Raw genomic sequence first — 26,305 nt, forward strand, 5'->3', positions numbered from 1 at the left:
CACTTGGGCTACACAATCTACCTTTGTATCCCAGTGTAAGTTGGATGTAGTAGATACCGAGTGTTGGGACAGAAAAGTCCTTTGTATGGTAAAGACGTGTGCCCCTGCCCTGAGTTCCCAACTGTATTGTTGTCTGGATCCCTAATACAGATTTTTTTTGTCATTGGCCAACTCAGATCATCTGTGCGTGCCATGACATAGGCCAGTCTCATGGATAACGGTCTTGTTGGACCGGAAGGGGCATCCAAAGTGCTACCCTAGTAGTAGTGAAATTAACCCTTTTATGTACATATCACTGTGGCTGACAACCAGGTGTAACCTCTAGTCACTACATGAAATATGTTGGGGACAATCAGCTAAGGAGCTGTGCCTGCTGTGAAAGACCTTTTTCATGAAGGAAGAGAAAAAGGAGAAGTGCCCACTTCAAAAGAAGCAGAACCCCAAAATAAAACTTCAAAGACCGAGCCCTAAATTATATTTGGTGTCTGGAAAAGGACTATAACAAGGGGAGGTTTTGTCCCCAAAATGAGTCATCTGCCAAGTAGCCAGACAGGCTGTGCGAGAAGGAGAAGCTCAGCAAGACCTCTGCCTGTGACCAGGACTGGGGGTCAAGGCTTGCTAGTCTCCCTGTTGGGTGAATGGACATCACACAAGGAATCCAAGGCCACCTGCCCTGAAGCCTGGAGCACCAGTCGCTGCCTACGTGCGAAGACAATTGTGTGCCCTGTGAGGAAGAGGGCATTGTTGGAGGGAGCGAGATCTAGTTGGGAGCCCTACAGTGAGGACTCTCTGTGGGAGGTTTAAGGATTTTGCTGAGCACCGATTGAGCCATCGGCTGTGTGCGGGATTGTTTTTGGCGACCCCTGCATGCCAGGAGATGGCTGCCATAGACTGAGCTGTGTGCAGAGGACCGTCTGGGTCTTGCTATACCCGCATCGCAGCAATGAGGTGACTCCGTATACCAGAGGGGGTCGCAGGTAAAGTATTTTCAGACGTGCCAAGACTTGTGACTGTTTGGGCGAGAGCGCTGAGGCTGTAACAGGCTGTGCCTATATCACCACATAAAGGAGCAACCCCATAGACCAGGAGGGGCTGCAGGTACCAACGTTGCCAAAAGATTCAGGCTGCTGCCAGGAGAGACTGCAGCTATGACTTATGGGTTGGACCCGCGGTGCGAGGGAAATGCCCATGACTCACTGCGGAGGACTGCCGGAGATGCCAGAGATGATGTTGCATTGTCGCTGGCTTCTGTCAGGGGCTGTAGAAACGATTCTCTACCCCTGTTGAACGATGCCATCTTACTGCTTCTTCATGAGCAGGGAACTCCTCCAACATCTGAGAGACCTCTGGCATGCTGATTTGGAGAGGCTATGTCACCAGGCACTACACCAAGGGCCGCAAGTAGCCTGACCTCTCCAAACTGAGCAAATCTTGCAAACGATGCTGCGGCACCATAGACACTTTTGACTAAGTTCCTTAAAGATCAGAAGGGAGAACTCTTGGGTACGGCCTAATAGCTTGCATTCCTCAATGCAACTCAATGCAGCCACTAGTGAATGTGGAATAATCCTGCACATGTTACATTACGGAGGGTGGGATAGGGATTCACCTCACAACTACTAGATCCCTGACTGCAAGAGGATGGTGTTGTTGCATTTAAATTTCGCATTTCTTTGCCTGTATAGAGTTAGAAATAAAATACAACTTTTTCTTATAAAGGAAAGTTTTTGGTTGGACATTGAATTATTGTTGTGCTGTTGCTCTTTGATTTATGACTCTTGTTCACTGACCTGTATCTACATCCCCCAGAGGGAGCCTTGACTACTCAACCACAGCTATCACTGAGAGTCAAGTGCAGAATAGGTACTTGGCCTAGTTGAGCAGGATCCATAGTAGGTCAGCCCCTAGGAGACCAGGAGCAAAAGGCCTCAACAACCGAGGTTGGGCTAAGTAACCCCTGTGTGCCCGGTGGCCCTCGGAAAGGGCTTCAGACACTGACTCAATAGATTTGGTACCAGAATATTAGCAGCCACTGTATCCTGAGCTTTGTATTACTAATGTTGTGATCTGTTTGGATTATTTGGGAGCTTGTCGTTTTTTGTCAGGGAATCAGGTTGTGTTTTAATTGCTCTGGTAAAATCCCATAAAGCAAGAAGTGATACGAGAAAAACTGATTGAGGAAGTAATGAGTTAATTACTTACCGATAATCTTCATCTTCGCAAACTCTTTTTCTAGTGCTAATTCCTACAAATCACTCCGGTCCTAGTTCATATTCGCAATCTGGATTCTCTCATACTGCTTGAGAATATATAGGAATTGTGGTGGGCTTTGGCCCTCATTATTGCCGTTTAGTAGGAAGGGTTTGATAGAGCGGCAGAGGGCATTGGAGTTTTGAGTTTGATTGGCTCTAGCTAGGCGACATGGTGCCTGGGTGGAGGTTAGACAGCTCAAAAAGTAGGTATTGGTACAGCTGGTGTATTTTTATAGGCACAGCTATAAACTTTTCTATTCGGTGTCTGATTGTTTTTCAGTAATAAAGTATGACAAAGAAGAACCTTTCCACCAGGCTTAACTCATTTGGATGTTGACAGTGGTGTAGGAAGGTAGGCCATGACTGCATGGTTACCCCCACTTTTTTTGCTGGTTTTTGACTTAGTCTGACTAGGATCCTGCTATTCAGAACCCAAGTCTATCTGCTTTCTTCCTAAATTGGTTGTGCATGTACTTTAGGTACACTCCAGATTGGATTCTGGGGTACCCTTATCAGTCCCTAGTATGTGGTACACCATGTACTCAGGGCATAGGTACCCCAGATGCCTCCCAGGGGCTGAAGCAAGCATGTATTGTGCCATCCCTGTGAGGCCATTCAAAATGACACCACATGTCTGCTACTGCAGCCTGTGTAAGTAGGTGCATGCACCCCTTACTTGGATATAGGTTACCTATATCTATTCTAAATCACTGCACATATAAACTTATCAGAACCTATCAGTCACCCCTATGGCAGGCCTTATCAATCCTGAAGGCAGAGTGCTGGGTTTTGTGTAAGAGGGTGACCCTGCATGAGCAGAGTCCCTCTGCAGCCTTCGGAACCTATTCTCAGGGGTTGTCTGTGATGCAGCCAACCATATATATTTAAGTGCATTATAACCTCGCGGTAAATGCTAACTTTAAAACGGCTGCTTAGAAACATGTCGTGTTTGGTGTCAAACACCTTGGAATCATACCTCCCGCCAGTAACTGGTGGGGGAGGTATGATTCCACCCTCCTAGAGGGACTTATGTGGAGCATAGGGATACCTGGTACCAGTTTTTCAGACCTGGGCATCACAAAATGGATGCTGCCAGCCACAGACACGAGTCTGCCCTCCTGCTGCTGAGCCAAGCTCGAGCAGAGGAAGGCCTGACAATAGGTTTCCTGTCACAGGGAAGTGTGACCACCTCCCAGACAGGCTTTAGTGTATTGGGGTTGGGTGGGTCCACTCTTAGAGTGCCATAAAGTCTGCACTGGGGGCACAATTGGTGTCCCTGTGCATAGTCCAGCTCATACCAGTTCCAGGAGCCAGTTGCTCCTGCTCTGGTGCAAAACTGGACAAAGGACATGGGTGTAGCCACCCCTCTATCCTGCCCCTCCCCTAGGAGGGTCCCCAGGTCAGTCCATCCCCTTCATGGGTATAAAGTGGGAAACCTGATTACAGGACTTTGGATTTTACCTGGACTAAACTCTGCAAGCAGAAACCAAGTACTTTGACGGTCTACACGTCGCTGTACTACAGAATAATCTCCCTTGGAGTAAAGGAGTTACTCCCCTGCAGCAGCAGACACCTAGACCCATCTGACCGGTTTGCAGCTCATGAGGACTCCGAAGATTTCTGCAACACAGGAGGTGGGTTCCCGAGCGCCCCTGAGGTCGATCTACTCTCGCAGCAATCTTGAAACCAGTATCCCTCGTGGGGACCGTGCTACCCGAACCCCTGTGCACTGTGTACTTTTGCAGCAGCATATTCTTTTTGGCGATCCTTGAGGTTGTGCTTTGGACTATGTGCAGTCCTGACTCCAAGCAGCATTTCCACTAAAGATCTCCGGCCTGCACTCCACAAGTGCTCTGTGGGCTGGTGCTTTGTGAATTCGCTCGAGGTACCCTCGCGATCCCTGGTCCATTGGCCTGTGGGTCCTGGCGAGGATTACTTTGATTTTCCTTGGGCTTCTCTGGTTTCTCCAGACGTGCCCTGACTCCCCATAGCTTGGAGAGTCTCCTGGACCTTGCTGGTACACACCGTAACCTGTTTCCTCTGCCCACGTGGGTTGCCTTTGTCAAAGCTTGTTGGTGTTCAATCCGGACACTAACCCCTCAGCACTCGACATCCTTCGTGGGACAACTCACCTCCAGACTTTGGTCATCGACGACGTCTCCTGGTCCCCGTGGCTGCAGAGTCAAGCATCCTATCTTCACACCTGAAGCACCTGAAATCGGTGGGCATTCGTCTATCGAGCCCCTGGTTACTCTGAAGTGACCCAGACTCTGTCCCCTCTGCTCTCAGGTTCTTCTCACCTTGGATCCAGGCTTGGATTCCACTGGACGCTTTCCATCTTCCCGGCAGCAGCACTTCTTCGCATCACGCCATTAAAAACGATGAGGGTTTCCGACACCACTTGATCCCTATGCACCGGCTCCTCAGGGATAGGTAACACGGGTACCTCGGTACTCACAAGGGTGCTGGCATTAGAACCTGCTTGAAGTCCTCTCTGAAGTGTCCTTAAACTGTAATTTTCCTACCACGACTTTCCTATAGAGTTGTACGGAGCACATGTCTGTGTTCCCACACTGCACCCGTCCTCCGTTGCGCTCCCTGTGTCACTCCTTTGGGTGGTTCCTTGGGGTCCCATCGATTCTACCTGCTCTAGGCACTGTGTCTAGTGAAGTCGTTGTGGTTATACCATTTTTTTTGTATATGGTTCGGTCTCCCCCTGGAGCCTGCTGTGTATTGTGCTATTTACTGTTGTTCTATTGATTAAGTATTGTGTGCTTTATGTTCTAATCTCACATAGAGATTAGTAGAGAGTGTTCAGTAATAAATACATATTTTATATATAAATACTTGTGTGGTTCTCCTTTCATTTGATCACTCAAGAGGTTCTGTTCTGGTAAAACAAGCTTCTTTACATTCTTTCAAGACTTAGTCTGAATGCTGCTCTCCATAGCTACCACTAGGATAGCTTTCATAAAGGTTATCTTTGACCTAATCACCATAAGGGTCGTTTGGTCTGGTGCAAGGGGCCCACTTTAATTATTGGACAGCATATACCAGGCCAACTTCTCACAAGTGGGTGTTGTATATTACTTCAGAAATTCACAAACTTTGCTTGGAATTTGTATATTTTCTTTCCTAATGAGGAACATCGAAAAGTTGGAGAAGATAATTTAGGAAAGATAGAATGCATGGAATAGAGCTGTTGTGGGATGGTAGGATTCGATCTTAAAAATACCCCAGTCTCACAGAATCACGAGGTTTGTGTGAATAATGAATTGGTTTTTTAATGACACATTTATGTAGACACCATAGTCACTAAAACGGTTATCCTCTACTCAAACAAGTCTTCACTATTGTTTTATTGATTTATTTCTAAAAGGCACATAGACCAAAGGGCATGATGGCACTATGAATCTTAAAAGCAAATGCTAAAGCAAAATTAGCTTCTTCCTGAACGGTCCTAGATTTGAAAGCCGATGTGGTAGCTTCAGTGTGAGCGCGTTCCACAGCTGGGACCTTAAAGTCTGAAAATCTACCAACCCCTGTGGCATGCCATTTTAGATTGCGTGGTAGGTAAGAGGTCCCCAGATTACTGAGAAACAGAGGGCCAGTGATGTGACAGTCTGATGCGTTACACATAAGGTGTTGAGCTGTACTTACTCTTTAACAGGGAACTAGTGTAGTGATATGTGTGCTATCCAGAAACTATTAGAGTGGACTGAAAACCAACTTCACAGCGCTCTTCCATGGTGATTTCAGGATTTCCCAATCTGTGTGGAGATCTTGCTTGAGGTCGTGAACACTCCCAAATCACTGCTCATATTTGAAACAATCAGGAGAAAGCTTGCATTCCCTCTTAAGAATGGCAATGAAAGGAGACCAATGGGATAGAACTAGCAGTACCAGAGTTGCTGCTAAGCAACATGTTGTGTTCTTTATGGTTACTATACATATATGGAGGAGGGTTGATGTTTAAATCAACTAAAGTGTGTAAGTTGACTTAGTTTAGTTGCAAGCTACCTGCTGTGTCTCAGAACAGACAAGTTCCACCATCGCCCGAGGGTAACATCCACTCTGACATTCTTGATCAAATCCTGTCAATCATTTTCATATTAATTAGGGCATACTGACATACTGTCAAAATCAACGTTTTTATTTGCAACTACTTTAGGGAAAAGGAAACATTTCAACAAAATGCAATTCTTTACATGCTATATGTATAACTATATATATGTATACATATATGCATACATAGCTATGTATACATATGTATATCAATACGTAGCTGTGCATGCATAAATACAGATATGTGTTTTTTTTATACATCCACAAATGGGTATGCGTGTGTTTCAATTTTCAACTATTCACAACTTTCGTGTGTACCTAGGAGTTATTTAAGAGGAAATTCATGTCAATACAAAAACTATTTACATGTCACTCTACATAATTCTTCACACATCTCATTAACTTTCAGGCAACACATAATAACTAGATCTGAGGCATGCATGCAACATTATGGTTTCTTATTTTTCGTATTTTTCACACTAGGAGTCAATCGCACTTGTGTCCCACTTTTTCGTAAATTTGAGGATCCAGATGCTTGTGGTTGATTGCCCAGTGTAGAGGTTGAGATGCTTGGTCCTGTGACTGTCTTGGTGGCCATTGTTTTGTAAGTATTTTCCTGCCTCTCAAGTAATGCTGTGATGTTTTCCCAATTTTTGGCATTAGCTTCCTCTGCCTTTATCATCTGACTCACCATACCTCGATTTAGCACTGCCAGATTGGTCATGGTAGTATTCATTCTGCTTGAGTACATTTCAATGTGGCTAATGCCTCTTGCAATGGTTGTTTGGAATGAATTGGCTGCCTCCAGGTGATGTGATAGGTCTCGCAATACATTAGTCTGCTCACGTATTATATCATTTTGCTCCCCCATCAACTGACACTGACGCATTGAGTTCAACAACAGTTCCTGCTGGAATCCTTCTGGTTCAGACATGTGTGTCTGCCCAGTGGGTTGAGTTTCCTGTTCTTTTATAGAGAAATGGGATCCTTGTGAGGCACGTGGCATTATTCGAGGAAGCGTCTTCAATTTATTCATTTGTTGTGGTATTTGTGATGTACTTTGGTCAGAGGATATTTGTGGTATCTGAGTCAAAACATTGGGCATGCTATATTCCTTATTTCCTTGCTCACTTGCATACACCTGATCATGGCTGGTACCACTTACTTGCTGCTTATACTCTCCCACCTTCGCAGCCTCCACCATTGAATGAAGCATAGCATATAAGGCGTCCCCTTCTTGTGTATTCAGTAGCATGGAATCTTGTCTCTCTAACTTTGGGTCCTCTTTAGCCTGATTCTTGCCAGCGTCATTAGCCTTCTGAGTTGGTCTTGTGGGATGGCCTACAAAAGGATGATATGTGTGAGTCACCAAGATTGTGGGGCATAGTTTACGTGTTGATACATTTCTTTCATGATGGTATGGCTATAAAGAATTACATTTTCTGCTCCCGCGCTGTTGGTCTATGGTGAACGCAATTATTAAGTAAGAAATAAGTTACTTATCTGTAACTGCAGTTATCCAGTATTAGTATCTATTATAGATTCACATGCTTGAATCATTCCCCGTTGTCGAAGTGGGAGTCCCACGGTACATTAAATAAAGCAGTAATTAATAACTTCCATAGGCTATCATGGAGGCAACCATGTATTTAATAGCCAAACTTAGGCACAACCAATCAGCACCTAGCACCCTCTAGAACCTTCCCAAGAGAGGCTGAATCCCTCCAGCACAAGTGTGGCTAATAGTACTGTAATGCCAGAGGAGCCTCGCCGGGGAGGAGGGTGGGTTGCATGTGAATCTATGAAAGATACCGATACTGGATAAATGCAGTTACAGGTAACTTATTTCTTATCCAGTATTGGGGTATCTTTCATGCTTGATTCAGAAGAGTAAGCAGTTATAAACTTATATATATATATATATATATATATATATATATATATATTATTATATCCAACAAACGCCGAAGCTTCTCAAGATGCACTCGACAGTGTGTCTGCCATTCGGCATCACGGTTCAGCCCGCCCCAGCCATCCAAGTTTGTTGTATTGCCTGATGCGTTTCTGTGGCCAACGTACCACTTCATCAGAGGCATTTCTCCTGTACGCATTGGAGCGCTCTTTATACTGCATGCTGATTGGTTGAAAAACCCCTCATGGGTTCAACTGCGTATTTGATTTCTTCATACAGCATGCTGGGATGTGTAGTCGAATCGAGCTTTCATTGAACACCTATAGTAGGTTCCAAAGCGTACAGATTTCAGAGAGTCAGTTAGAATCCTTGGTAGGATATGGATGTGATGAGAGAAGGCACTTTTCATCAAGACGCACTGTGCTGGAAACCGGAGCAGGAAGGTTCCTCTCCCTCAGCCTCTCATTCCTTTGAGATGGTGCACCTTGCACGGGACGGCACCCTTGTCATAATTTTATCCAACAAATGCCGAAGCTTCTCAAGATGCACTCGACAGTGTGTCTGCCATTCAGCATCACGGTTCAGCCCGCCCCAGAAGAGATATATATATATATTCACTGAAAGAAAAACATAGGTTTCAGGGACGTTATAGTTAGGTGGACATTTCATTCGTACAAAACAAGAGACATTTGGGTGTTATAGTTAGTGAAGCGAAGTATAACTTGCGCCTCTGCAATGCACTGCTGATGTCACATATTACATCACTCATGACATGGTCAGTGACATCACTGATGACATCACTGATGACATCTCAAATGACATCACTGATGACATCATTCAGTGAATGTGTGTTTCTTTAAAGTTTAAATATGTTTTACATATATATATGCTAAGGTGTATTGAAGAATGAGTGGGTGTATAAGTGTCTGAATGGATGATTTCGTAGGTGCGTGACTGATTGTATAAGTGACTGATTAAGCGTATCTTACTGAATGCATGGGTTAGTGAGTAAACTGTGTAAATGTCTGTATCAGTCTGTCAGTTGGTGTATAAGCGGCTGCATGGGTTGGTGAGTAGCCACATGTCTGTCTATATGGCTTATTGATTGGTTGTCTGAATATATGTATGGGTGCCTGAATGTCTTTGTGAGGGGGTGGATGACTCTGTGCATAGATGTGTGAGTGGGTGATTCACTGGGTGTATGGGTTCAAGAGTGCATATATGAAAGGCTGTATGGGTGTGTTGGTGAGTGAATGGATGTCCCAGTGGTATATGTGTGAGTAACTACATATGTGAAAGGCAGTATATGTGAGTTTTTGGGTATACATGAGAGTGTGTGATTGTGAGAGTGGCTGTATGGATGAGTGACTGCTTGTATGAGTGATTTTATATAAGAGAGTAAGTATGTGTTAGTATTTGGATATTGAAGCGAGGTGATCTGTGTATAACTGTATAGGTCAGTACATGGGTGTGATTGATTCTCTGCATAACTGAGGAGGTGTGTGAGTAAGTATGGATGAGTGGTGGTGTGTGAGTATATGTATAGGTATATGAGTGCATATGATAGTACTGTATTGATGAGTGACTAAATGTATGAGTTACTGTATGGCTGAATGAGTGGATGTGTGTGTAGACCTAAGAATCAGTCAGTGCATATGTAGTAACTTGTATTGGTGTGTCTACGGTTTCAAAAATGGTAGTCTATATTTTAGAGTGGGTGTATCAAAGGTTATATTAGGGTGTGAGGAGGTGCATCAGATTATCACACGGATGATGTCATCAGTGATGTTATTTGAGATGTCATGAGTGATGTCACTGACCATGTCATGAGTGATGTAATATGTGACATCATCAGCAGTGCATTGCAGGGGCGCGAGTTATAGTTAGCTCTACTAACTATAACAGCCGAATTTCTCTGGTTTTGCATGAGTGAAATGTCCAACTAACTATAACGCCCCTGAAACCTTTGGTTTTTTCAGTGAATTTCTAAGGTTTCTTAAATACTAATTTCTAACTATAACGTGCCTGAAACCTATGGTTTTTTCAGTGAATTTCAAAGGCTTTTTAAATGCTAATTTCTAACTATAACATCCCTGAAACCTATGGTTTTTTAAGTGAATTTCTTAGGTCTTTTAAATGCTAATTTCTAACTATAACGTGCCTGAAACCTATGGTTTTTTCAGTGAATTTCAAAGGTTTTTAAAATGCTAATTCCTAACTATAACGTCCCTGAAACCTATGTTTTTCTGTGAATTTCAAAGGTTTTTTAAATGCAAATTTCCAACTATAACATAGCAGTCACGTTTGCAGAGTGGTAGAGAAAGGTGAGCGTGGCCTTCAAACACCTTTTAGCAATCCCACTGTGTGGGATTTAACAGAGGTTAACAGGAGGGATAGTTAGCCCCCAACGTCAACCTTGGGAGCCAACAACCCCTTTTATTACCTCCAGTAAGTACCACACAGCAGGATTGCTAACTTGTTATGTCAGGTCGCGCCTCCTCCCTGCACCACTGTGCAAACGCGCCCGAGCGCTTTGTAAGTTGGGGGATTAAGTTCCCTTGAATCCTGAGGATCCCTAGGGGCTGACTAGCCCACCAGGTACCTCCAGTAAGCGCCATGGAGCTGTGTTGCAGAGAGGTGTAAAAAGGGGCATGGCCTCGGAACACCTCTCTGCAACGCAGTACTGGAGGTACCTGGTGGTCTAGTTGGCCCCCAGGGACCCTCAGGATTCAAGGGGACTTAATTCCCAATCTACAACACACCAGGGGGTGGATTTGCACACTTGTTAGATCAGGTCCCACCCCTTCACTGCACCACTCTGCATACGTGCCCCTTTGTGCATTGCAAATTGGGGGATTAAGTCCCCATGAATTCTGAGAGTCCCTGGAGACCAACTAGCCCACCAGGTACTCCAGTAAGTGCCACAGAGCTGCGTTGCAGAGAGGTGTTCCGAGGACATGCCCCTTGTTACACCACGCTGCAAACGCACTGCACTGCTGCTCAAAGGATGAAGTCCACTTGTGTTCTGAGGTCCTCAGGATACAAGAAGACCTCATCACCCCACCATCAGTGCACTAGAAGCCACGTTTGCAGAGTGCTGTAAAAAGGGGCGTGGCATCGGACCACCTCTCTGCAATGCAGCTCTGTGGCGCATACTGGAGGTACCTGGTGGGCTAATTACCCTCCCAGGGACCCTCAGTATTTAAGGGGAAATAATTCCCTAACTTACAACGCACCACAGGGCGCAGAGTGGTGTAGGGAGGGGGCAGGGCCTCCGGCGAGATGCCGTCCTTTTTTCTTTAAGTTATTTTTTAGAAGGGGGCTGTGTAGCCCCCCTTCTTTTACTATTTTGGGGATTGGTGGTCCCCAGGGCCATCAAGGGCTCCAGGAGGGGGGCGTGTGACCCCCCTCCTAATGTTTACAAAGCCCCAGGGAGATGGTGGTCCCCAGGGCTGCGGGGGGCTGGGCATGTGCCCCCCGTGTTTAATTGGAAAGAGCCCTGGGGAGGTGGTGGTCCCTGGGGCATGTGGGGGGCTCGAGCCCCCCCACACATTCTATTTAACTAAAATAAGAGCCCCGGGGAGGTGTTGGTTCCCGGGGCTGCGGGGGGGCTGCATGCCCCGCGCAAATCATCAAACAAAGTCCAGGGAGGTGGCGGTCCCCGGGGCTGCGGGGGCCCACCGTGGGCCCCCTGCTATATAATTTGGGCATGCCCCTGGGACCTGGCCCACCAAGTCTTAACAATAACAAAGCGCTGACTCCGCGCTTCGTTTTTTAAAATCTTCTTGTCAGGGTTTGCCCACCCAGCGCAAATTCTGCCACTTATTAAAAAAAAAAAATGCTTTTTATGGCCCTTAGAGTCCCTGTGGGACCCCCTCAGCAGGCCTAGAGGGTCAGGGTGTTTCTACCCCCTTTTCTTGTTTTTTAATGTTTTTTTTTACTGTTTTCTTGTGACTCGGCTGCCAGCACTTCCCGGTTTGGAGTGTTGACAGCCAATCAGAAGTCAGCTCGTGACCAGGAGGAGTCACGACTCCTCCTCGGTGCTCAGATATCCATATTTTTATTTTTTTAATTGCTCAGAAACTACTGAACGGATTTACACCATTTACATAAAAGGTCTCTTTCTGGACCAAGTCCTACCTTTTTACCAAATTTGGTGTAATTCTGTTCAGCAGTTCGGGCGGTAGCCTGTTCCAATTTTTCCTATGGAAATTACCATGGGGAAAACGCGTTTTGGGACCCCCTTTTTTCCCGGCCCCTGCTTGGCGAATCACCCCGAAACATTCAAGACAGGAGTTGACCAGAGTGACCCATTAGTTTAGAAAATTTTGCGAAGATTCGTCAAACGGCGCCAAATTTATTGGCATAACAAAAAACGCTTTTCCTATGGAAACTAGGTTCTAACTATAACTACCTACTGGCAACCGCCAGTAGGTAATATATAATATATATTCGTTTTGTAAAAGGTCTGGTGCTGAGTCAATTCAAATAACAAAGGCAATGGTCTGTATCATAAATATTTCCATCATCATATTAATCAACTATATGACTTTTACACCATAAAAAACACATATACATTCCCTTTTTTGTTTAAGTGTATTAATCCTCTAATTAAAAAGGCTTTCTTTATCGAAATAAGTTTCAAAGCACTGCCTGCCTGCCTGCCTGTCCTACGGCTGCGTCAGCCCGCTGCATTGAATCCAGGCAGTAATGCTGCGTAAACGTATGTGTTGTCTTCCACATTGCAGCTCTACAGATCTTTTCTAATGGTACTCCAGCAAACCTAGCAGCCGATGTGGAGACTGCCCGAGTGGAGTTCGCTTTCACTGTCCTTGACAATGGTCTGCCAGGTAGGTCTGGAAATACCACGACTATTTTAGGTCCAGTTACTCCTCCCCAGCTGAGATTCACAACTGCCAAGGAATGATCAGTCCTGACATTGCTAGCGTTGGTGACTTGGTACATTTGTCCAAGTATGATTTGCTCCGGGGACACAAGTTTCTCTGTCACCATGGTGACTTTTATCAAAGGCTGTTGCCTGTACTTGCCAAAGTTAGTGGGAGTTACCAGTAAGGTGGCAGGATCAATGGCTGACCTGGAGTTCTGGTCTGGAGTTCTGACTAGACCAAAACCCATCTCAGAACCTAAGGTTAACCTAACTAATCCCTTGGTTGCTGTACTACCACCTGTTCTGGTGCTAGCGGACGCAGTTGCCTTAGAGGCAGTGATAGTAGGCTCCTTGGCCTTTGGACAATCAGCATCTCTTGTCGAATGGGTCTTTACTTTATATAAATAACACCAAAGTTTATTTTTGTCTTTCTTGGCGTTTGAGGTCTCACCCTCTGAGGCAGGTTTTTGGTGACCTTGAGAAGACTCCTTTTTGTCTTTGCCTTTCTCACCACCCTTTTCCTGGGACTTAGAAGAATCCTGCTTCTTCTGGTCACCGCCACCACCATGATTTCCTGCTTGACCCTGGTGCTGACCCATTTGTCTGCCTTCTTTCCCAATTCTTGGGGAGAGGTCAGATCAGAGTCACCATGTACTGGTGCAAACGTTGGTTCTGGCAGTTATTAAGAATGTGCTCCCTCATTATCAAACTGTACAATCCCTCATAGTCCTGTACATTGCTTCCATGAAGCCAGCCTTCCAGAGCCTTAATAGCACTATCAATGAAGGCTACACAGTCCTGGGTGTGTGCCTTCTGGGTGTCTCTGATCCCTGTGCTATTCAGTATGTACTATTCAGTGGTTAAGCCAAACCTATCAATGAGTGCTCTCTTCAGAACTGAACAATTGTCAGCATCCTCTTCTCTAACAGTGAGGAGCTTATCTCTTCCTTTGTTAGCCAAGGAGAGCCACAGGATAGCTTCCCACAGTCCTTGAGGGACCTTCTGAACTTTACAGGCCCTCTCTAAGACAGACATCCATTTCTGAATGTCATCACCCTCCTGGTAAGGAGGGAATATCCTGCTCAGGTTACTAGTGTCAAAGGGTGGTTCCCTGATTCTAGGTACACTTGGGCTGCCACCATAGGAATCTAATCCCAGATTTTTCCTAGCTTTTTTGACTTCCAGGGCCTCCTTGTCAAGGGCCAACTGGTCTCACCTGAGTTTGAGTCTAACTCTCTCAAGTTTGATCAGGTGGTATTCCCTTTCCAAGGAGTCCTCTCTCTGGCTAGAGATTGAGGTCCCTATGAAATGTTCTGAAGTATTTGACTCAGCAGAAGGAGATCTAGATCTTCTCTGACTGTTCTGGACCCTCCCAGGAGGAATAATGGGGGCTTACTTCTAGGGACACCTTTCTGCGCCATCTCCACTATCCCCTGGATCAGAGTTCATCAAGGTGGAGTCCTCAGACTCCTCTTAATCTTGCTCAGAATTAGGGCCACTGGGGTTTACCAATCTCTTCCCATCTTCGGGAGCATCCCCAACCACTTTGTTCTGATCCCCTGACCTGTCAGGGTTCTGGAGATCATCTAGGATGAGCAGCTCTAAGAGATGCTTGGAAGTTGGATTGCTACCTGTCTTTAACTTCCTAGAGGTACACAGGGTCCTTTAGACCACTGTATCTAGAAGACTGGGCCCCATTGGGGTCCACTATAAAAGACATGTCTAGGTGTAGGGTGGTGTTGCACCTACCTACCCTAATGGAAACTAAACTTTCTAAGATTGGAGCAAGGGCTGTGCTCGACCCTTGTCAACCAATCTATAAGTTCAGTAGAACTTACTTAGTCTATCTAACTTTTGTATGTGCCTAATGCTAGTGATGATTGTTCAATTAATCCACACCTAGACTAGCTGGTAAAACAAAGCAGGCTTGAATCCCAACCGCTTCACACCAAAGTGGGAGGCTAGCTTAGTATATGGTGCTCACTTATGTAAGTGAAGCACCCCGCACTAATCCAGACAACACTTATGGTGATTTTAGTGGTCTTAGACAACCTTAGAAAGCTCTCTAAGTGGTAGCTGCGGAGAGCAGCCTTCAGGCTTAGTCGAGAAGGAGTGTAAAGCAGCTTGTTTTACCAGTACTTAATCCTATGGGATAGGTTAAGAGAAAAAGAATCACACAGTGTACTTATAAAAATATGTATTTTATCACAAACACTCACTAACACAATTGTTCTATCTTCTACCTGGAGATAGAAACACAATACACCCAATACTTAGTAAATAGAGCACGTAAGTAGCATAAATACACAATGGTCTCATGGGCAAGACCAAACCATGTACTAAAATAGTGGAATGCAAACCACGACTCAAGTCAAGGATGGAACCAGAAGACGTAGAAGTGTTGGGGACCCAAGAAACCACTGAGGTAAGTACCCAAGAACCCCACGGAGTCTGTGTGCATAGCCTGAACACGACCCTGTGATCAACACAAGTCAGTGGGTAAGTTGCGTTGCAGTTTTAAAGAAAAAGGACCCTTCCCAGCGGACCCCGAAGAAACCCTGTGGAAGAAGGAATTTTGGAGAGTCTCCCTACCTGTGGATACCCCAGGTACCAGGATACTTACACCAGGGAAGCCAGGTGCTTATGTGTCAAGTGACGTAGACCGCAATGGAGGACTTCAGGAAAGATGCCGCTGGAGAAGAAGACGAAGGAGTCCGGTGGAACCCAAAGGTGGAGTCAAGATGAGAGGTACCTGCAAGCAGAGCGGACAGAGTCTATGACACTCAGGAGTAACCAGGAGGCACAGAAGACAAATGCCCACCGATGTCAGAGATGCAGATGAGGTTGACTGTGCCCTTAAAATTGCAGCTGTGCGGACCAAGTGATACTGTAGAAGACCAGGAGCCGTTCACGAGCTGTCCCACGTCGGATGTTGAGGGCCAAGGGGTCAGTGTCCGGCAAGGGCACCAACAGGCCTTGGCAGTGGCAAATAACGTAGTCGACAAAAAGGGTGCAGTGTCGGGATCAGCCAGGACTCACCACGACTATGTATGTCAGACCAGGCCCTGAGTTAGCAGGGAAGCCCACTGAAGCCAAAGAAGACCCTCAAGAGGACCCACGGGCTGAAGGAACAGGAGTCACAAGAAGACCTTGAGCAGCTCACCAAAGAGGAAGGCCCATGGTGCTGAGGAAGCAGTGAGGTTGAAGATCTAGGCTGCAGTAGTGCTAAAAATAGAAGTCCAACTCTCAGGAAGCAAGCAAGTTGGTTTGATCCTGAGTGTAGGGAAAAAAAGGATAATAAGGAGTGTAGAAAGGTCCCTACGGTTAAGGTATGATCAGGGGGGTCTAACTAAACTAAATAAACTAAAGAAAGAATATAAAATACTTATAAGGTCTATGAAGAGGATTTTTAAAGAAAAATGTTGGGATAACTTACTAGAAACAATAGAAACAAAAAATGTGAAAGGGTTCTGGAAGTTGATCCAGGACGCCTTAGGTCGGACCCTGGAACCCTGAGCTGTGTAGTCGACGAGGCAGCCTGGAAGGAGAATCTAGGCCAAATATATATTGCTAGTCATGTGCCAGTGATAAGTAAGGGAAGTGCCCTTAGAGGAAGGGTAGCAAAAGAGTTAAAATCATCCTTCTCGGTAGAAAAAGTGAAGGAAACTATTAGGAAGTTAAACCTAACCCGAGCCGCCGGGCCAGATAATCTACCCGCTGTGATAATTAAAACTCAGCTAGACTGGTGGGCACAATTTCTCTCTCAGATGTTTTTAGCTGTCTTAGATTCAGGAATTATCCCAAAAACCTGGAGGGGGGCCGTCATTAGGCCTCTGCACAAGAAAGGTGATAGGAGTGATCCTAACAACTACAGATTAATTAATCTGTTAGATATTGGAGTGAAAGTGTTCTCAAAAATAATACTTGGCAGACTAAAGGACTGGGTGGATTTACACTCGATTGTACCGGTGGAACAAGGAGGTTTCAAAGAGGGGCAATCAACGATAGATCATTGTTTTGCCTTATGGGCATTAGCACGAAAATCCATGGAGCAGCAGGGTAGATTATACTGCTGCTTTGTCGATTTCCGTGCATCATTTGACCTAGTGGATAGGGAGTGCCTTTGGAAGACGCTAAGAAGTTATAATATTCCGGAGGGTCTCCTAGCAATAATTCAAGAGTTGCATAGACAGAACTGGGCACAGGTCATTAAAGATACAATGGGGGGGTTTGACTCCAGAAATAGCGATAAATAATGGCCTCAGACAGGGTTGCGTATTGGCCCACTTCTTTTTTCAATCTTTCTCGCAGACCTACCATCTTCTTTGATGACCGATAGAAGTGCAAGTCCAAAAGTAAATGGGAAGCATTTATCCTGTTTACTGTACGCAGACGATTTAGTAATACTAGACCAAACAGAGTTGGGTCTGCAACGAAAGCTAAATGCTTTCAGCACATATTGTGCAACTAAATGCCTTACAGTGAATATGGATAAAACAAAAATCCTGTGCTTTGGGAAGAGAAATCAAAAGTTTAATTGGTCTGTGGGGCAAACAAAATTAGAGATTGTCAACCAGTATAAATACCTTGGAATATGGTTTGACAAGTCTCTAAAATGGGCTACGCACCTGGAGGCCCAGAATGTTAAAGCCCTAGCTTCAGTTTGCGGGCTGAAAAATTTCAATCATAGCTATTGTATCATGTCCCACAGACCACTGCTGAAGGCCTTCAATGCAATGATCCCCCCACAAATGCAGTACGGTGCAGAAATGTTATGTTTAGGAGAGAAAAGTACCTGGAACAGCGAGGAAGGGAAATGTTTAAAAGCACTGATGTCATTACCTATCTCATCAATGTTATAGTCAAAAAGATTAGAGCTAGATGTGACCTCATGGGATGTCCAGTTACAAGTGGGTTTGCTAAGATTCTGGAAACGGTTGGGACAGGAGAAGAGATGAAAGTGTCACGATGGTGTATGGAGGAGTTTCAGCAGAGTGAACTAAGGTGGGCGAAAGAATAAGAAAGAAACTTTATTCCATCTGTGATAAGTTAAAAGTGGAAATGGACCCGCAGTCCCTGCATATTGCTGAATCAAAAAGTGAGCTTAAAATTCTAGGGAAGGAATTGGTGAGAATGAATGATATGGCGTACCTGTTAAAGAAAGAGTCTGTGAAATTCATGATAAATAGCTGGAGGAAAGAAAATTGGTATCCCTACTTAGACACCCTACCAAATCACGGGCTTAGAATGGAATTATTAAGGGTGAGAATTGGGATCAATCCAAAATAAAAATTGATGTGTCCAGATAGCAAATGCACATGTAGGATTGATATGAAATGTAATTGCTTGCATATAATAATGGATTGTCAAAAATTAGTAGTCCAGCGAAAACTGTTTTTACGACCGATTTTCATAAAATATAGTATTAGGTCCCGTTTGCAAGCAATCGAGCTCCTCACGGACAAGCATCACCTTGATATCACCATAGCTGTAGAAAAGTTTATCCAGGCTGTCAAAAGATTGTTCACGGAATAGGGAATGGAGAGTTAGATTGAGTAATGAGGAATAGAGACTTGAGTTTTATCCTTTTTAATGTTTTAAAACAGGTTTTTAGTATAGTTGATTTTCTCATGGGATATTTGAATGTTTTTTAGCTGTTGTATGGGATTGTTTTTAACACAACTATGATGGAGGATATGAAAATTCATAGTTCTTAATGCAATGAGATGCTGTTTTTGTAACTATTTTAGGAATTTAAAAAATACAAAATATGTATTTTATGTGGTTTAAAGATCAATGGTCTAAATAAACTTTGTTCTGACTTGACTTGAGTAGTTGCTTGAGGTTGGAGCTTCTTGGAGCCCAAAGATCTCTGGAGGAGAAAGCTTGGCAACGGCAAGCCGACGCTGTGCACAGGGGTTTTGTTCCAGTGGTTCCGACGAGGGATACTGGCCTCAAACTCAGTATGAAGACAGTGCAGGCCTTGAGAGTATTGCAGAACCATCACTTGTGTTGCTGAGCCTTTTGGAGTCCTTGGGAGTCCAGGATCAGCAGACCAGTCAGCTGCGTTGCGGTGCCCGCAGATGCAGGGGAGTGAATCCTTTACTCAAAAGAAGATTCCTTCGGGTGTCTTGGATGTCCACAGGCCTGTTGAAGAACCTGCATGGAGCACAGGCACAGACCCTGCAGAAGACCAGCAGGATGATGAGACCAGGAGCAGCAGGAATCTGCCCTGGTGCAGTCTTGATTCCCAACGCGAAGTCCAGAGTGTCCATACAGTCGAAGTTGACGTGGTATGTGATCTGAATCTTGTCCCACGATGAATCTAGGGACCCACCCACAGGTTAGCTCTTAAGTACCCTTAGGAAAGGGTTTGGACGATTCAGATGTCCCTCCTAGAGGAGGGGCTGGATAGTGGGGAGGTTACTCCAATGTACTTTGTCCAGTTTTGTGCCAGAGAGTGAGCCAACTGGTTTGAACTGGAGTATGTGAGGAGGGCACCTAATGTATCCTTCACGCAGTCTCAGTGGCGCTGGAAAGCTCCCCCACCTTGTCTCAATACACTAAATCCTGTCTAGGAGGTGGTCAACCCCATTGTGACAGGATACCCATTGCTCTGCCTTCCCCTGGTCGGGCTTGGTTCAGCACCCAGAGGACAGAAATGTGTCTCTACCTGGCAGCAGCCCTAGCTTGCTGTCCAGTTCTGGAAGTCTGGTACCAGGAGCACTGAGGGCCTCCCAGAAGAGCTTTACAGTGCATGGAATCATACAAACATGACAGGGTTAGTTACTGCCAATTTAGAGATGGTCATCTCGTAATGACGCATGGCCACTCTATATGTTGTAATGGCTGTTGCACTTACAACCCGGGAGAATGGACTCCTAAGGTTGTAGGTGTGCCCTGCTCATGTAGGGGCACCCTCGCACTTAGGATCCAGCATTCTGCCTTCAGGATTAAAAGGCCTACCTTGGGGTGATTTATAGGTTTTAAGTGTTGTGGTAAATAATTTAATTACCGGGACTTAATTTGATACAGAAACTTAATAAAATAGCTCAGTAAATAAGAGGCAGAATCCGTGGTATTAGAGGTTCGGAATGGGCTTTATTCCAATGGTCGATTATAATCGGTTGCTCCAAGTTCCATCACCACGAAGGTTCAGGAAGTGAAGTACATACATTATTGACAATCAATCACTTTTATACAATAGGCATTACAGTGAAGCAAATACAAGAGGCGTAACAATTGATAGTATGGATAATATATTCGTGCGTAGCAAAAATAGGCGTAACTGGGAGTGATGAAAGGACGTCATTAGATGTGATGTCATAATAGGGTGGTTCTATGAAAGAATTTCGCAATGTCAGCAGAAATACTTGGCAGAAATGCGAGCGCAGCAGCATGATGTGTAATTGACGTGCAACTAGGGGGTGAAGGGGACTTGACATTTAGCTCTACATGTGGCGACAGAAGTCTGGAGGGTCAAGTCAACCTAATCCCAAATCATATCTAACATCCCATGTTTAAAGAACTATGTTATCCAAAAGAGAGGTCTCTTCGAGTAGAATCTTATTCTATACTGACTATACTGACTGTTAGTGCGTGTACAAGCGTCTAAGTGTCTACACTAGATGCGAGGGCGGAAATCTTCCATAGCAATAGGGCTATGAATTACTTGCATAAAGACAGAGAAGCCGAGCCTTTGCTCGGTAGCTGGAAGAATGTTTACTTAAACTGCTAGACAGGAATGCATTGGGCAGGGAACGGAGCAGATAATTTCGAAGGTGAAATACAGTTTTTGGCAGAGAATAGGCTGATGTCAGGCTTCGTGAGCCGCGCAGAGAATGAGACAAAGTTCATGGTCACAGATGCAGGCTCAGACTGGAGCTTTCAGAGGCAGAAGGCAAGAAGAGTTTGATGACAGAATCAGGGCCTACTTGCCTGGACTGTAAAATGGCATAAGTGAACCATATAAAGCCGGTGGCCTTTCATACTTAGGAATGGAATATCCGGCCTATTCATGGCGGATCTGACAGAGGACATGTTGACGGTGGACGCACATGTGTTTGCGTCTTCATAACTGGAACTGGAGGGAACATACATGTACTTGTGATTCATACATGAAACCGTTGGGGTCCAAGATAGGGGACATAACTGATCAGAAAAATCCATATTTCCACATTCCCTCCTTGTCCCCTACTTGCCCGTTAAGAGATATCAATCTTCATCAATCCGTTGATCTGTTCATATAACATCATTTGTTCTTCTTTCTTCTTCCGGGATGAATGAAATCTTGGTGGTGGAATACACGATGTGGCACACAGACCACAGATCGCTGATCCACATTGTAGACATAGACAGCAACTGAATAGTATGAGAAGGCCAATACCTAGGAAAGATAGGACCTTCCATCCAAAGGTAGATAATACACTCCAAAACCAACCGGACCAAGTCCAGGTGCCTGGGTTCTGATGTATCTGGCTTACAATCGTATGAAGGCGAGTTATGGCTTTATATACAGATGGCGAATTTTCTGGTATGAAAATGCAACAGCTTGATCCGATGACCCTACAGGCTCCGCCCCTATCGGCTAGGATGACGTCAAGGACAAGACGATTTTGAAGCACAACAATCCGCATAGCAGACTGCTCTTCTGTTAAATTGCCTAAGGCGGAAATAGTTTCGTTCACTACTGCTTCAAGGGTTCTAGTTAATCTACGTATCAGCTTACTATTAGTAACGGTACCTATATAGGGAAAGAGACCTTTATTGAAATCTGTGTATTTTTCCCATGCTGTTTCAGTGTAATCGACTATTGGGAGATCTCTCCTTACTCTATTATTTACTAAATGAGTGTTTCTGTGATAATCAGGAGGAGCTAGAAAAACAGGTGGCAAAAGGAATCCAATATAGCAAGTACCATCCCAATCTAGAGGCAAACGTACATATGCCGTCTGACCACATATGAAATAGGAATGGCGAGAAGCTCTAAATGTAGACTTGCCTTGATCACTAAATTCTACTACAGTCGTGCATCTACTATGGCCCATATGTATGGAACCATTCTTTCTTACACATAGTTCACCCTTTACTGGAAATATTGACATAGCGGGCAAAATTGGAGTAGCTTCTGATTCGACATTTAGGATCATAAGATTAAGCGTAAAATTACCTAATCCATACACTTCATTTTCTAGATCAGTTCCTGTTCTCTGGGGAAGTCCCTCCTTGTTAGGGTAGCAGACTTTAAGCAAAACTAAGTTCAGGTTTCCCCATACCCAGTTGTCTTGATAAACTGCGGAATTCGAATCTAGGGAATTAATCAAACTAAACCATGCTCCACAGGAGCCATTGTGTGTGAACGGATAGAGAAAGAGGGGCAAAACTCCCTTTATAATTCTGATAGGGAGGGAGTCGACCACATATCCAACAATTTGTAGCATTGCTAACTTGATGGGAATGATGTAACATACTAATAAACGTGTTATTGCGCAGCGCAAATCTATAAGACAACTCAAGCGGAGGTAATTCACTAAAAGAATGTTCAGCAGTAATATTATAAATATGTCTAGAAATAGCATAATATATGTGCAACAATATACTTGCAGTAATTATTAAAAGACTTAAGAAAAACAAAATTAATAACGTCATAGTGCAATGACTACGCAGTGATTTACAGTACGCCTGTCGTTTCAACATTTTTCGGGTGTTTTCTCTATTCAGGTCCAAGGGATACATGTCAGTGACAATTCAACCGCTTCACCTTGGAGAGGACTTAAACAATCAAATTGCTTGACTGATTGGACCTGAGTTTCAGTTTATAAAGTTCGGATTTATTCTTTTCAACAAAAGGAAGTTTTGAGTCAATGGGTGAAGACACACGAGGTGTGGTATTCACATCTGATTGTAGTCCATGAAATTTCTTGATATGACTTGAATGAATCCAGCCTTTTCTGCCTTCGATCTTCACGGCTGTCCTTGTGGTGAGCAATACAAGCTGAGGCGACTTCCACCTAGGTTCCAGCTGAGTCTTTCGATCAAAGTTCCTCACCAGGACCAGGTCTCCCGGAACTACGTCATGGGGTTTCACCTCAGTGTTGTCAGGAAAAGCTGCAGCTACCTGTGAACGACAAGATTGTAGTGCAGACATCAAGGAAGCCAAGTAATCTGTCAGCATATTACAGTCAATATCAGTTATTTTGCGTGGTATAGGCGTCCCCCACATATTTGGTGGTCTGCCGAAGATCACCTCATACGGGGATAGCCCTGTTCGAGAGTGTGCTACCATTCTCGTGTAAAAGAGTGCAACTGGTAATGCTACTACCCAGTCGACACCCTTCTCTCTGCATATTTTGGACAATCTAATTTTCAGGGTCTGATTATGTCTTTCTACGAGACCTGCTGCCTCGGGGTGTCGGACACAGTGGAATTTCCACTGATAGCCTAACAAAAGTGAAACGTGTTTCATTAATTCGGATGAGAACGGCTGGCCGTTATCTGAATAGACAACACGTGGTAAACCGTACCGTGGGAAGAATTCTCGAACCAACTGTTTGGCAGTAGTCGGGGCAGTGTAATCTGAAACCGGGTATGCCTCCGTCCAACGGGAAAGAGCACAAACAACTACGAGAACATATTTGAATCCTCGACATCGTTCCATCTGGATATAATCCATCTGGAGGGCTTCAAAAGGGTGATCAGGAGGCTGAAATCCACCCTGTTCTACGGGAACGCTTTTTCCTGGGTTGAACTGACAACAGATCATACAGGTACGAACTTTTTGTTTAGCTGCTGCTCGTAAATGTTTATTGAACCAAATGTGTTGAATGCTATCTAGCATAGCTTTTTCTCCTAGATGTGCTGGACTATGTACAGTGTTAATTATAACTTGGACCATTGAATCAGGAAGGAACCACACAGACTTTTCCTTCATCATCCATCCTTGATCCGTTTGAATCCCTCCTGATTCAGTCCATTTCTTTATTTCGTCTGGTGTAGCATGTGTCTGTATATCAATTACATCAAGAGTAGGATCTTTAACCGTCATACAATGTGTTGGCGTCGGGACTATTGTCTTTGTCATGTCGGATGTTTGAGTTTGAGCAGTCTGTTTAGCTGTTCTGTCGGCTAGATCATTGCCTTGAGAAATGATATCAGTAACTTTCGTATGAGCTTTACATTTCATGATTGATATTGCAGTGGGTAGATGTATCGCATCTAATAAGGCATGAATGAGGGGTCCGTGCTGAATGTGGGCACCGTGAGAAGTTAAATAACCTCTCTCTCGCCACAGCACACCGAAGTCATGTACAACTCCGTATGCATAACGTGAATCAGTGTATATGTTGACTTTTTTATTTGTGGCTTGAATACAGGCTTGGGTCAGAGCGATGAGCTCTGCGGCTTGGGCTGACAAGGTATTTATACAATTTGTTTCAATGATTTCAGTATCTGTTGTGACTGCGTAAGCGGCCACTAAGTCTCCTGTACTTGTTCTCATACATGAACCATCTACATACAACGTCAGGTCTGGGTCTGACAATGGGACATCGGTTAAGTCTTGTCTGGGTTTCGTCGTTATTGTAATAACTTCAATACAGTCATGGGCTAGTGGGTCTGTTCCGTTTACAGGTAAAAGTGTGGCAGGATTCAATGTGTTACAGCGTCTAATTTCTATATGTGGCTGAAACAATGTTAATTCGTACCCTGTAAGTCGCGCTATAGTCAAGTGTTGTGTTTGCGTTCTATTTACAAGAACCTCTACTGCATGTGGTACTTGAACTGTCAATGGATGTCCTAACACTATGGCATCGCTTTGTCTGATTGCTAAAGCTGTTGCTGCCACTGATTTCAGGCACGCAGGCAAAGCCTGAGCTACGGGATCTAATGTACTAGAAAAATAAGCACATGGTTTATGTGATCCGGCTTGTTCCTGTGTGAGTACTGACAAGGCAGTACCTTCGCGTTCTGTAACAAAAAGTGTAAACTGTTTACTGTAACATGGCGTTGCTAAGACAGGTGCTTGACATAAAGCTTTCTTTAAGCTTTCAAAAGCTTGTGTATGTTCCTGAGTCCAAGGGAGAACAGTCGATGTGGCTGCCTCCTGTGTTGTCAACTGAATGAGTGGTTTTGCCAGAAATGCATACTGAGGGATCCACTGCCTACAATATGAAGTGAGGCCTATGAAAGCCCGTACCTCCTTTTGTGTCTTGGGTATTGGCATGTTAGCTATTAACTGAATGCGGTCGGGTGTAAGCTGCCTTCCCTCCTTGGACAGCGAGTGTCCAAGATAAACAACTCGCTGGACACAGAATTGCAGCTTAGAAGGGGACACCTTGTGCCCCTTTTCGGCTAGAAATTGTAAAACTGTCAGTGATGCTTTCTCACATTCGGGTTCGCTTCTAGCGGTGATCAGCAGATCATCGACATATTGAAGCAGAGCAGTGTTAACTGGCATGTGGATACTGTCGAGTTCTCGTTTCAGTGCTTGGCTATAGATGCTGGGGCTTTCTGTAAATCCTTGAGGTGCGCGGGAGAATTTAAAGCTACGTCCATTTAAACTAAATCCGAACAAATATTGGCTTTCCGGATCTATTGGGACGCTGAAAAAGGCATTCTTGAGATCAATTACAGTAAAGAATTTTGCTTCGGAATCAATAGCTGTCAGTAATGACGAGATATCTGGGACCACAGGGAATTGTGGCACAATGCGCTTGTTTAATTCGCGCAGATCAATAACCAATCGATATACTGGCGGGGCCTTCGGATCTGTTCGTTTAAGAATCGGAATTATCGGTGAATTACATACATTGGAGTCTGTTTCCACAACCACTCCTTGGGCAATGAGCTCGTCAATGATTTGCAGTAAAGCCACTACAGCATCTGGTGGTAACTTGTATTGTCGCATTCGTGGTAGTACCACTCCTGCCTTTAGTGTGACTCGATATGGTGTAATATTCATGCAATAGTAAGAATAGTATAGGCCGGATATTCCTGTTATTATCTGGACATATCGGACGTATCGGGTCAATAAGACATCTATTACTATTACAAGATCTTCCTCTACCTACATAAGCTATGGTGTCTGACTGTCCTGTGGGCAGTCCTGATCCTTCCTCCTCGCCTTGTTCGAACTGGTCTACCGCTAATCTTTCTTCGTGTAGGCGTTCTATTTCTTTACGGATCTTTCGG

At 44.6% G+C, this 26,305-nt stretch overlaps 2 protein-coding genes across 2 annotated transcripts in view; one reads left to right on the forward strand and one right to left on the reverse strand.

The window, feature by feature from the left end:
* LOC146810952 (uncharacterized) overlaps positions 1-26,305 on the forward strand; it is a 142,111-nt gene that overhangs the window by 70,762 nt on the left and 45,044 nt on the right. The gene's annotated exons all lie outside the window — the stretch shown is intronic.
* Positions 6,766-13,716, reverse strand: LOC146810954 (uncharacterized). Its single transcript, XM_085620375.1, has 2 exons — positions 13,569-13,716; positions 6,766-7,658 (listed from the first exon to the last, which is right to left on the reverse strand). Exons 1-2 carry the CDS (start codon positions 13,714-13,716, stop codon positions 6,766-6,768), a joined length of 1,041 nt encoding a protein of 346 aa, XP_085476501.1.

The sequence above is a fragment of the Triturus cristatus genome, chromosome 7, assembly GCF_964204655.1.
Source record: "Triturus cristatus chromosome 7, aTriCri1.1, whole genome shotgun sequence".
Taxonomy (NCBI): domain Eukaryota; kingdom Metazoa; phylum Chordata; class Amphibia; order Caudata; family Salamandridae; genus Triturus; species Triturus cristatus.

Coding starts and splice junctions, on each gene's coding strand:
- LOC146810954 (XM_085620375.1), bottom strand. CDS start 13,716: ATGGGTCAGCACCAGGGTCAAGCAGGAAATCATGGTGGTGGCGGTGAC. Junction 7,659..13,568: donor CCAAAAACCTGCCTCAGAGG/GTGAGACCTCAA, acceptor ATCCTTTTGTAG/GCCATCCCACAAGACCAACT.